General features: G+C 34.8%; 1 protein-coding gene across 1 annotated transcript in view; it reads left to right on the top strand.

Annotated features, from left to right (window-relative positions):
- The window catches only part of CDH23 (cadherin related 23), a 564,480-nt gene that overhangs the window by 17,240 nt on the left and 533,212 nt on the right, over positions 1-14,028 (top strand). The window contains exon 2 of the mRNA XM_087964088.1: positions 12,734-12,805. Within this exon, the coding sequence (XP_087820214.1) occupies positions 12,739-12,805 (67 nt within the window). The 5' untranslated portion in view covers positions 12,734-12,738. The remainder of the gene's footprint in view (positions 1-12,733; positions 12,806-14,028) is intronic.

The raw sequence follows: 14,028 nt of genomic DNA, 5'->3' as shown, positions 1-14,028 counted from the left end.
ACTTTCAAATACGTCTCCCTGTATGCTCTCATTCTCCTAACGGGGAATTATCTCAACACTAAAGCAGATTAAAAATAATGCAGACAAAGTAGGTCTCAAGAGTGGAAATATTGGCAGCATTTAGCCAGGGTGTGCCTCCATAGTCTTATGAAGAGCTAGGGTCAAGTTGTTACTATTAATTAGTAGACAACTTAAGAAGAATGGCATAGAAAGTTTCCACCAATGGCCCTGATAGTTTCTGGATGGCCCTGATTCAAAGAGTATGAGCAGGTTTTCTCTCAGGCATTAGGGCCAGGAAATTTTTGAAACCAGGATGTATGTGGTTAGGTGTAATGAGTTGATTATGAGGTTCATTGATTATACTATTATGACTATTTTTAACTGTGTTTTACTTTTTTCTGTTTTGGCTTTATAAAATGTATTGTGTACTATGTTGTCACCCAGAGTAACATGTTTAATTTGAATGGCTATATAAATTAGCTAAAATAAATATATAAAGTATATATTTTTAATCTTGATTAATTAATAATTAACACTTCCTGGTTTACTGTCCTTGAATCAACAAGAAATTCTATCCTTTTTAAATAAAAAAAATCTGAAAATCTTACCTTTCACAATTAAGTACTGAAATTAAATTGTCACACCAGTCTGTAAAACTCAGTTATTCAGCAAAAGAATTATTCACTTCAGTAGCAGAAAGATTAATCTTTGAAGAAGAGGACATTGTCCTTTTAATTTTTGCTTCTTTAAATTGGAAGTCATGCTGTGCTATATTCATTTTTCTCAAAAGCAGTTAGACTGTGATGAACATTGATGTTAGTTCCCGTGACATCTTTGCATGTGCTGCTTAGATGTAGCCAAATCTTTAAGGAAGTGCTGTTCCGTATAAAAGCTATAATTTATTACATTATTATATCCTGGAATGATAAACAATGTTCTTTCTTTCTTTCTTTCTTTCTTTCTTTCTTTCTTTCTTTCTTTCTTTCTTTCTTTCTTTCTTTCTTTCTTTCTTTCTTCCTTCCTTCCTTCCTTCCTTCCTTCCTTCCTTCCTTCCTGCCTTCCTTCCTTCCTTCCTTGCCTGCCTGCCTGCCTGCCTGCCTGCCTGCCTGCCTGCTTGCCTGCCTATAGATCGATCTCCCTCCAAATTGTGTAAAAAACCAAGGCCCTAGTTCTAATACGTTGTAATATGCTAAAGTAATAAATATTATTAAGAGTAATAGTAAAGGTTTTGTGAGACAGGCAGCCATGTAAATTTGATTAACTTGATAAACAAGCTAATTAAAAGTTGTTTGCTTATCTTTCTGGGGCTTAAAATTATTACTGGATTGCAAGCTTTTTAACAATGAGTAAAATAGGGTAGTCTTGATGTTAAAGTGGAATGACTAGGAGCTGTCCTTCCTTGAAGTGCTGAAATTATTACTGTTAACATCTTGCAGGCAATTTTCTTGAAAGGAAAGCGTCTTTAATATGATTTTACATCAGTTCTTTTTTTTTCGGGAGGGGGGGGGCTGTTTAATATAATCTCAATCCAGTTTAATTTTGCTGAAGCACTTTTTAAAACTTCTGCACAACTTAAAATTGAATTTGATTTTTGTCAAATGCTTCTTGGCGATTTATTCAACTTACTCAACTCCTTTCCAATTCCATTGCTGTCTCTGAAAAGGTGAATTATTGAAGTTATTGGAAATACAGCCTCAGAGCAGTTATTCTCAAACTAATACCTTATCTCAAAGTTGATAGATGACAATAACCAAATAATGATTTGTTTTTAAAAATCAATTTCATGTTGTTTTAAACAGTAAACTAGCTTCTTTTGATATAAAATGGGATTAATAGAACATAAAATTTGGTTTTGTATATAATGGGCAATTGGGGATTTTCAGTAAAGTTGAGTTATAGTTGACTTACTCTGAGAAATGCATTTTTTAGCTAGAATTCAGTCTCATTGGATTTGGCTCTGATCTACTATTGCCAGATTTTAGACAGAAATTCGTAGGGTTGCCATATTAATTTAGAATGATGGTTATTTGTCAAAGGTGCATATGTTGTTGTCTTTGGGTAGATATCCATATTTGGAATTTAGCAAGGTATCAAGAATGATACTTTATCTATAAGGGGTAATGAAAAGATGATTATCTGGCTGACTGTGCAACCAATCATAGTTTATTAAATTTATATGCTGCCCAAATCCCTTGACTCTACTTTCAAAATTAAAAGTAAGCAGAGGAGACATTGCAGTTATGGAATTTAATGTGGAATCCAAACATTTGAAATTACTTCGAATTTTCACAAGAAGACTTCTAGGATAAAAAAAGGGGAAATTCCTGAAGCTTATAGAAAAGTGAAAAGGATTGTGGTTGTGCAATCTCAGGTCCAGAGCTCTGCATGGATGTGTTCATCCAGTTGGGTCTTTTTGTTGTTCTTTTGAGGCATAGGCTCAGGCCACTTCTGTTCTCCAGCTATTCCTTAATCGGGTTGAATGGATCATTAGGAAAGGTAATGTTTGAACTCCACTGATTATTTTAAGGGATAATTTCTTTCCCTGAATTAGGCATTTCCCACATTGTTACACAATCCCCTTAATAGTAAAGTCTGTTCTTGAGTCTTCATTTTGGCTTGAGAACTGTCCACCAGCAGAAAACATTGTATTTCCAAAGCCCCTTTCCAAAATAAACACTTGCTTTGCTATGTCCTAATTCTTAGCTCTTTTGCTTCCCCCAGCTAAAATTTGTGGGAGTCTCTTCCTCGCAACTCACCAAATGTAGCAGAGGGCATATTCTGTGTCCCTTTTCTGGTGCTGTGCCTCCACAGCGACAACACTTGCACTGTGGAACAGTTTCTCACTGGATGTTTAGATGATCCTGACCTTGTTAGATCTGAAGACATGGGTGTTTCAATCAGCAATTGGAACAGGAGGCTAGGTGTGCTCTGCTGCTATTAATACAATTGCTTGTTGTGGTTCCATATCTTAATTTTTGTATGCTATTTGGAATCTCCTGCATGCTCTATGTGTCTCATTTGTTTGGGGCGTGTATGATGACTGGGGTGAAATCATCAAGATGCATATTTGGTCATTATTAAAAGATTTGTTAATGTATAATTATTACGAGGTATTTTAAAATTTGAATAATATGCCTAAATAAATATATGGTATTATAGCTATATACATTCACATATAATCTTCAGGAAAAGTGCAAACATTGCATTCATATTCAATATTTCTATCCAGAACACCAGTTATATGTTAGCATAATCTATGAAATGCTGTGTAAGAATTGAGATCTCAACTACTTTGTGAGCAGAGTCAAGTACTCTGTAATGTTTAGGAAATGTCAAATGTTTTTATAGCTCAAACAAACCAACATGAGGTATTGCATATCCAAATCTTTTTAAACATTTGTTGCTCATAGTACCAGACAGTTTTAGCAATAGCACTAGCACTTAGACTTATTTACTGCTCCATGGTCTTTGCAGCACTCTCTGAATGGTTTACAATGTCAGTATATTGCCCCAACAATCTGGATCTTCATTTTACCAATCTCAGAAAGTTGGAAGGCTGAGTCAACCTTCAGCCGGTCAGGATTGATCTCCTGGCAGTGGGCAGAGTTTACCCTACAATACTGCATTCTAACCACTGTGCTACCACGGCTCCTCCTTTTATTCTTTAATTCCAAAATTATACAAAGATCTGTGTGATTGAAAATAGTTTAGATGGTAGAAAGAATATTATGTCATGCATAAAGAGTCAATAGTAACATTATCATTCTTTTAAAAACATTTTTAGGCTCTGTTTAAAGAGTAATCACTTTTAAATGTAATATTAGCAAATATATTGGGAAGTGTATTTGTTCTATCAGAAGATCACCATTGTTCTTTTTCTAATGTCTTAATGTGTCAACTCGAGTGTGACAATCAAGTGATACTGGGAAAGCAAAAAAAGTAGAACATCAGTGAAATTAGTAAATTTTAATTAGTGTGATTTCTTTTTAGGTATTAGTGGGAAAATAGAATTTAATCAGTAAATGTTTGGCTGCTCTCAGTACTTTTGTCATGCAATTTTTACTGTCTGTTTTATTTATTCATTCAATTTTTATGCCTGTATATGTCTGTTTTCTACCTTAATACAATATCAGAATCATTCTTAAGTTGTTTCTGTTTGTTAATAACTTTCTTGACTTTGAATTCATGAAGAGCATTTTAATCATACACATATTAAATCCAGTACAACACTGCCATAATTATAAGCTTCTTTGACCGGAGTGGCTTCATGGTCTCAATTAAAATGTAATGATGAACTCTCCTGAGGAAAGGATTCACAGGTTTTTAACTCTGACTGCATTGTGATAATGTATAAGAAATAAACTGCAAGAATCCAGTTATTTTGTGCCTCTGATATACAAAAGTCATTAGAAGGTAAAGTGCAGCCTGATGTAATCAATGCATTGCAAATATGTACAATTAACTTATCTTGGCCTCATAAGACAGCCTCTCTTGCTACCTTTAGCACTCAAATAATTTGGCACTAGTATTTAGGAAGTGTTTGGCTGATCTCCAAGCTAAAGATACTACCATGGTGTACAATATTGCAGTTATCTTTAGATATAGTAATAATTGCTGAAACTTTGTGTGAGGAAGTAAATGTTTATATCAGAAGCAAAATGGTGAATAGACTCATGAGTTTGGAAACTGTCAGTAGCAACTCTCATAGCAACCTTAGAAGCCTGAAAAAAAATGATATTTTGACTTTAACAAATAGGAAACAGGTGCTTTGTAAGTACTGCCATGCCATTAGAAGGATCTCTTTTGGAAGATTTCCACAATTGTACTTAAAAGTTAATATTCTTCCAATCTCTTATATTTGCATTGCGTGCTGGTGGTGTTCATATACAATCCTTGATTCCTTAACTTGCTTGCACATTTATTTGAGAGCCTGAGAAATGACTAAATGCTATTTCTTCCTGTATTTGGAATCAAATGAGAAGCTTCTGGCTTAGAGTTGATCTCTTCAAAATTTCAAATTGAAAACTGAGTTCCCAGTGAGACGTACATTTGCTGATGGAGCTTCCCGCAGTGCCTGAATGACCATATGCACATGGGGGAATTGTTACCAAGTATCTCCCAAATCTACTTGTGAAAAATATTTATTTATTTAAAAAAACATTTGTTAAATTTATATGCTGTCCATCTAACTATCAAGAGACTCTTTTAAATTTATGATCAACTTCAGGGTAATCAAAAGTGATAAATATAAAGTTTTGAGAGAAGATTCAAGAAAAAAAAAACACCTCAGGGTTGAAATGTCCAGAATTAAATAAAGTGATTTGGAGGCATTAACCTTTCAATTTAGTACAAAGTTTCACTGAATTAACTTTGACTGAATCTCCAAAGTTGATTATTTGCACAATATATATTTCATGCATTGATCTAAGAACTATCTATATGGGAGTGTGTACATGTAACAACAGAAATACCACCTGAGTCATTAAGCCCATTTAACTGAATAGATGAGGTAGCCTGAAACTGAGAGTATTGTACATTTTGTTTATTCCTTCTGTTCTCCTGCTATTAATTACTTCAACTGGAAGGATCTATCCATGCTTCCGGCTCTGATGTTGGATATCAGTTGTAAGGATCTCCTGCATGTAAAAAGATGTAGTAATAATGGCTTGTGTTGCCTTCCCAAGTATAATAACATAGAATAACAGAGTTGGAAGGGACTTTGGAGGTCTTCTAGTCTCTTGCTCAAGCAAGAGACCCTATATCATTCTAGACAAGTGGCTGCCCAATTTCTCCTTTAAAACCTCCAGTGACAGAGCTCCTGCAACTTCTGGAGGCAATTTGTTCCACTGATTGATTGTTCTAACTGAAACGAAATCTCTTCTTAGTTCTAGATTGTTTCTCTCTTTGATTAGTTTCCATCTATTGCTTTTTGTCCTGCCTTCAGGTGCTTTGGAGAATAGGTTGACCCTCTCTTCTTTGTGGCAGCCCCCCAGGTATTGGAAACGGCTATCATGTCACCCCGGTCTTTCTTTTTGTCTGAGTCCTGGATTGCATATGAACACCAGCAGCAAGCATCTAGACATACCTGGTTACCCCAATCATTCATCATATATTTTAGCCTCCAGACACCTTATCATCTTTCTTGCTCTGGTTTGAAAACAACTTTAAAGATTTTGATTGACTGTTCCCTATCTGTCCTATTATTACCATCCCACAATAGCCATATGCTTTAATATCATGTTTATTCTCTAAATAAAATGCCAATAAACCCTATTTATTAAGGAACAATTTTTAATCACCCTGAGCAGTGGGGGTAGGATGGGGAGATTCTTCATGGAACAAATCTCATTTTCAACAGTCTTTACAAAATGAGCCATAAAATTACAATATTCCAAAGTACTTTGTAATTCCAGTTGCAGGCAGCTCTTCATCATGGAATCTGAAAGCTCAGAAAATACAAAACTCATTAAATTAAAATAAACCACCTACTGTGAGGAAGAAAAACACATTTGTCAATATCAATTTTGCTTCTGCTTATCCTATATATTTATCTGTTATTTTTAAGAATTATGATTTGAGCATCATTCATGCAGAAATGAAAGTATTTACTCCAAACCTTATTTTTCCATTTCTTATTGAAATTTCTTATTATCCAGTTTTAAGAATGGTGAAAAATAACTGAGCAACAGGCTCTATAGTTATCAAAAGATACACAATTCTAACAACACAACTAAAAAATGCTTAATATTTTAATCAACACTGTGATACTATTTAAAAAAAGGCAGCACTGGTAAGTTCTTTGAATATTCTGTTTCATGTTTTAAAGTTCTCCAACATGTACCTATTTACAAATTTTCTTCTTGTACATCTCATTCATAATTTCAATCTCTAATATCTTAAAGCTGCATTAGTTATAAATAGTGCAATAAGACCTTTAGTAAGTCTAATTAAATCTAATAGTGAGCAATTGTATTATTATTTAGGCATTTCTCCAGCTCCCCTCCTCCAAATTTAATCAGCCACTCCTTGGCTATTGTTTGTCAATATTTTAGAACTTGGTACAGTTCAGCCAAACAAATTAAGAATATAATCAGTTGGTTATCAAATTGCCAGTTACTACTAAACCCAATCTATGTAAAAACAAAATCATTCTATATAACAAGGCATCTATAATTTTAAGACAAGGTTTTTATTATATGTGATGGAGACACGCGAGTTGGTAGCAGACTGTTGAATGTAGAAAGAAAATACAGTAAGTGCTTCAGACAGATGTAATTGAACACCCTAGTAAACAGATCTCTATTATATCTGATCCTGCTGGTGTTTTAGTATTCAGTTGAGAAGTAACCCCCACTCCCTACACACACAACCATGATAACAGAGTATTTCCTTGAAGTTGGTAACCATGGCTTCAGGTTTGCGTGTCTCAGATATTGTTGTTTCAAAGTTAAAGTCAACAGTCTCTTTGAATGAATCCACACATTTGTGTTTTTTTAAACAGTATTTTAAAAATGTTCTTATACAAAAAAAAGCTTTTGCTCAACTTGCCAAGTCAACTCTTTGGTGAGTTGACCTGTCCTTTAAGAAGCTCGTGTTACCTCGAAGAGACACTTGTCTTGTTAGTATTTAGAATGTTAGAAAAATGCACTGCTGGATTGGCATTTTTTAAAAGGATTAAAACAACAACAACAACCCCCCCAAGCTTACACAAGTGTTTAGGCAGAACAAGTATTCTCAGAAGTAACAAGGAGATAAATTGATTAAATGGGTTCCTGAGACTCAGCCCTCCCTGTGTTGTTCTATTTTAAACTACAGTTGCTTGGGCTTCTGAATTTTCTTTTACATTTTGACCATGTTTATCAAGTCAATGTCAATTGTTAGTACATTTCCCTCCCCTGATGAACTCTTCTGGTCTTTTAGGTATAACAATGTATTCATCACCACTATAACTGTGTCTGCCCACCTTCTTCTCTTTTCTTCCATTTTCCCCCCAGCATCAACACCTTTTCCATAGACCTAGGTCTTTGCCTAGGAAACTAAAATATTAAAAAGAAGCCTTAAAGTAGAATTTTAGAACATTGAAAAGTAGGAATCCAGAGGTAGAATGAAAATAAAAATAGCATGATGGACTGAAGTCTGCACCACTGTAGCACAGGACTTCTTAGATAAGTAGGTAAATGTTCATAATTAAAGAGGTTGACAACATTTTTAAAAGGAAATTGATGTATGCTCAGTTATCGCGTCCCAGCTGAAATCCTAAAAGTAGTCATAGCCCAAGCTGTCATGTACTAGCTTTGCAAGGGCAGCTGAAAAGAAAGATCTTATTGTTTGTTCTATGTCCACAACATTTTATTTTCACTGCTTTATTTTAAATAAACAGCAAATGTCATTTTTCCTACCTGCACAGTAAAGACTAGCATTTTAATGTGTGTGAATAGTCCAGGTAGGTCCTTTCTGTGTCTTATTTTTGTAAAGATTTGAAGGTCCATAGGCCACTGAAATGGCAGGAAGGCTAACTAGATTTTTTGTGTGTATTTATCTGTTTTCATTAATTTCAGTTTGGAGTGGCTGTCTTCTCTACTGGCAGTTATTACAGGAAAGGAACTCACAGAGCAACAAACACAGTTCGAAAGAAGGTGTTCATCCTACTTCTATATAGAATAGTCTTTGGAGTTGATCTGACGGAATTATATCTTTTAGTTTATCATCTGACTCACTGTCATGCATTTATCATGTCAAAACTGAACCCAGTGCCCTGCATTGTTGGTGAAGATCTTCCTCAGGTTGAAGGAAGAATTTTAAAATATTATTCAGCACCCAAGCTGCTGTTTTGAGCTGTATAACCTGTGTGTTCTTGAGCTAAACTATTTAGAAATGTGAAGTTAAGTATTTCTGGTCATTTTTCCCCTCCATCAACAGTGAAAGCATTATCTAACATGGCAATTGGGCATCATCTAGCTTCTGAATTGGTGCTTGGTAGCTTAATTGTGCCCACTCAATTTTCCCATCATGCCTCAGAAGTTGCTTCAATGTTTTCTATTAATGCATTAATGCAGATGGACACATTGAATTACATTTTAAAAGCTCAGCAGTGCTGCCTCCACCAAGTTAAGGGAATAAGAAATGTATGTATGTATTAAGGGAATAAGAAATGTATGTATGTATGTATGTGTGTATGTATGAAGACCTAATTCTCAGATTTGTGTTTGCACTTATCTGTCCTTTTCTTTCAGGTGGACAGTGTAGTAGTGTCAACACTTGTATTATTTGTTGTAATTTCTTTATCTTCGAGCATTTTAAAAAGCACATTCATCATACCATCTTCTGGAATATTGTCAGTCTAAAGGCATTTGAGAGAATGCTCTCTGGAGATCTCCATTGCTCTGATATTTCCACTTCATTTGCTGTTAGAAAATGAACCATTAAAGTCATTTTTTTCCATTTGGTTTGCGATAGATATGGTCCTGAATAACAGCGTAATGTCTTGTTGAGTTCAGAAATGCAGCAATCTTCTCTTTGACTTTTGTTGCCAGTAACTGTATGATCTCATTCTGACTTGTTTTCCAAAATAAATAACTTGGTTGGTGATGCTTCTAGAATACAACATCAAACTCAGCCATAAGCTCTGTGATTTTAAGGATATTTTCATTGTTTGGCATGTGCAGCTCATCTGAAGTACCGTGCAAAAGTCTAGATTTTGGGTGCAGGCATTTTTGTAATGAATATTTTGCCAGTAAATAAATTCCTCTGAACTGATTGATCTTATGATCATCTATGGTTGTCTTTAACCTAACTTTCGGTTGAAACTCTTTTCATTCATTGAATGCTCCCTGGTTATTTCCTGGACTACATACATGCCATGCCAAATTGTAGCGAGATATTTTTTTTTCAGTCTTTTGTTCTTATAAAACTCAATAGATAGACTCTAAGATTGGAAGAATAGGCAAAAAGCATAGTATACAACATTTTGGGATTTTGAATAAATAAGTTATGATCTCTCTGCTTTTTCACCATTCAGAGTTTCATATGGTAGATAGAACCTTATATTTGCAGTGTGTTTGGAGAACATAAAATTTTCACTGGCAATAGATCACACAGTGCAAGGATAATCTTCATGTTGCTTGTAGTAATTGGTAATGTTATTGGAACATGATCTGAAATAGCTACAGTACCTGTCCAGTATAGTACTGTAACTTTACTCTCAATTGACAGCATGAAGTATGGTCAATTGATCATAGGAAGAAACAGTGGGTGTCAGCCACAATAGAATATAATAGTTTTGTTGGCTTTTGTGCTGAAGGCAAGGATGAGAACTCAAGTTTTCTTGCTCTTAATTCAGCTGGTTCTAAGGAAGCAACATGGACACAAGTGAAATCACTCTGAAGCTATATTTCATTCTGTTCTCCCTTCCCTCCTCCAGTATCTATAAATGTATGCTCAAATAATCCATGTCTGCAATTTTCCTGGAGGCATAGTAAAATGCTTGTGTTGGCTTGCATGTTAATATAGTTCCTAGCATATCACAGCTGTGCTCAGGGTGTAAGAACACTTTAGAATAAAGTATCTTCTACTAGAAATAGTCCACTGGGATTTTTTCCCCTCTTTTTTGGTAGAAGCTCCACTGAAAAAAGAGAATATTTTCCTTTAGGCAATTTTAATTCCCTTTAAAATGCTATTGTCCCTTCTTTATACTTTGACATTCCTGTGATATCTTGAATTTGAAAATCTATGTCTTTTTTATTTAGAATCCTAATTCATCCTACCAGAAATGCAGCCATATAGTAATATTCAAGAAACATCTAAAACAAAATAAAAAAATTGATACCCAAATTAGCATGATAAAAAAATGTTGATTTTGAAATTAAATTTCTTTAGTACTATGAAAACTCTTCCATCTTACCTTAAACTTCTGAGAATCAGTCCACTAAAAGAATGCCTATGGTACTTTCAAAGCTTTTTGACCTTGAACCTCCATGAGTATCAAGAATCCACAGAAATAGTATTCTGTATATGCTGAAAATAAGCCTATACATTTTGCTCAAGAACCTCATGGGACAAATGATTATGATGAGGCAGCATCCTTGATTGGCCACAGGGAACCTGATACATCATGGAAGATAAGGCAAAAACAGGTGTATTAAAAATAAACTGTTTTGTCAGTGATCCACAGCTAGAACAATATAGCAGGAAACAAGTGCTAAACAATATATTAATTAGACATGGCATCACTTTTGCTTAAATTGGATGTTCCATTTCATTTTTAGGGAATGCATTATAGAGAACATTTCAATAATCTAGTTTTAAGGTAACAGAGATAGTAGCATGTGAATCATAGTTATATTTTATAGGAAAGAGACAATATTATGAACAGATGGTGGGATACTGTGGAAAATAGCTTCTGTTGTTGCATAAACTTGGTCTGCTAAGTGCATCTGTGTCCCTGAGTCATTCAGGATCAGTGACTTGAGGGCAGCTGGTGATCAGGCCAGTGATCCTTTCTAAATCATGGAATCAGTCAGACATAAACTTTTGTGAGGTGCATCTTACTTCATGCAATGCTTTTGCCACCATGAACGTGGTTCTCCTCTACAAAGACGAAGTCACCATGGCACTCTGTCCTAATTCTGCTTTGAAAGGTTATATACATTTAGAGCTTGCCAAGCACAAATTTTTGCATGACTGGAGATAGATGAAAAAATGGCAAACCTGTTTATATTGCAATACTGATTGGATCTAATGAAGCACCTCAGTATAATTTTACTTAGCATCTAGGGCAGAAGAACACGATGTTCTCCAATTTGAGGGGAGATAGCTCTGTCAAAAACAGAACAGATGAGTAAGTCCTTGTTAGGATGCACAGTCAACATAAGCCATATACTCCGGGCCTTGGGCTATCCAGTAAGATTTATATGGTGGAATTTCTGCTACCAATCTTTGATCACTAAGTACATACAAGAAGCACAGCTTCAACTCAGTACCTTGGCTGAAAGACAGGCTAATCTGATCTGTTCCACAACTGCAATTTTAATTATAGTATTCATTATTTACAACTGCATTAGTTCAGATATCTTAATATTTGTGGTAGTGGTGCTCATTCTATGCCTTGCCTGTTTTGTTGCTGTTCCTAACTCATTATGAAATTCTGGAATTATTACATTTTTCAACAAACAATTAGTTTTTCTTACATTCTACTGGAATCTTGTAACAATGACCGGGCAGGGTTAGGGCCAGTTGGCAGAGCAATGTGGTAAATCACCCAATCAAAACTTGTGTAAAGAATGAGACAGGGTTGTTTTCTTTATCAATAGTCCAGTACAGAATGTGGTATGGGTGTGTAAGTCACAAGTAGGGGACAAAAGGAAGAGTAATACATGCCATGTGTCTGGTGTGCAACAAGAGGCAAATAAGCCAACAATATTATATATAAGAAAAAAACACAATATTCTAGTGTTGCAAAGTTGAGATCATGTACATACACTTAGTATTTTATAAGTCAGGCAATAGGGCAAACAGAATAATTTTTTTCTACTTATGTCGTCCCTTTAAGAAATAACGACATACTGTTTTCTTCAATTCAAAGCTTTGTTTTATTTTTGCACTTAGATGTGTTTTGGGGCTATTATATATTTGGGGATGTGATCTTATTTCATTTGATGGCATGAGTGCCCCTTAAGAAGGCAGGCCTATTACTTACAGTAGAGCTGAAATGATAAAGATTTCTGTTCTCTTTCAGGAAACATGAAGTCTCCTTATGTGGCCAAGAGTATTTTCCTTGCTCTTTTGTTCTTGCAGTCTGTGTGTTTGGGTAAGTACAAATAGTTTGGGGTTCAAAGCTAAAATATTATTCTAAATTTCCTCTCTTCCTTAACTGAGTGCTGATGGGACCCTAGAGAATGATCTCTGGTTAAGTCTGCCTTTTGCCCAAATAAATGTTTATAATAATTTATACTGTGTCAGCTCCTTCTCTTATGCTACAACCTTTTCCTTACAAGAGGTGAATTCACACAATCCACTTAAGGAACAAAAAATGTGATGCAATTGTGTAAGAGAGAATGGCAAAGCAGCTGTTAGAGTAAGTAATTTCCCAAGTGCAGGAAGCTCAGTAATTATTACAGATGATATGTGAGAAAAACACTGTATGAATTTGCCCCAAATCAACTAATTCACAAAGGATTTGTGACTTTTAAAAAATCAAACCCAAAGCTTCTTTGTACCCATCAGAAATTTTACAAATCCTTTGCTGGATTAACGATGGGCTATAGCTTATATCAGGAGTTTGACACTGCTGTGTCATTGCATGTTTTATTTTTAAAATAATTCTCACTTTAGCTCCAATATTTTATCTTAATTTTAAATGTGTTTTTAAAGCAAGAGGTCAGAAACCTGAGTAATTTGTGTTTTTGCATAAGAAAATTGAGAAATTGCAAAGCCAATGCTTAGGTAACAATTCAGAACAGCAGATAGTAACAAAATCCAACTAAGAGGAAGGTGACTAAATAGGGGCTGATGGCTTTGTTATAAGCTAATAAAAAGCAGAACTATTCATAGGAAATTTAGGAATTAGATACATGCATACACATAGACATTAATAGTGTAGCATATAATACAGCAAAGTTGAGTGATTCAAAGTTAAGAATAACTTTTTGAATGTGCATATTGATATAACATGTTTAATTCTGTGCTTTCAGTCATGTATCTGTCCCCAATAGAGTTCTGCAGCTCTTTATCACTGCTGTAATTGAGGCAATCCTTGCTGTTGGTCAACCTGTTTCTGTTTTTTTCCATCTTTCCTACCATTATAGGCTTCTCAAGGCAGCTTAGATCTTTGCACAATGTGTCCAAAATATGATAATTTGAGTCTGGCCATTTGTACCTTGAGCAAGAACTCTGATTCAATAACTCCATTATGATCCAGTTCTTCATTTTCTTGGGTATTCTTCAACACTAAAATTCAAAAGCATTAGTATTTTTTTCAATCCTGTTTTTTTTTCCAAATTCTGGCTTTCGTTTCCGTTGAGTATCTCAAGA

This window comes from Notechis scutatus, chromosome 4, assembly GCF_049901735.1.
Source record: "Notechis scutatus isolate UNSWTSFEM ecotype Mainland chromosome 4, rNotScu1.2, whole genome shotgun sequence".
NCBI lineage: Eukaryota > Metazoa > Chordata > Lepidosauria > Squamata > Elapidae > Notechis > Notechis scutatus.
The sequence above is the reverse complement of the archived record's forward strand: the minus strand, read 5'-3'. Positions and strand labels throughout refer to the sequence as shown.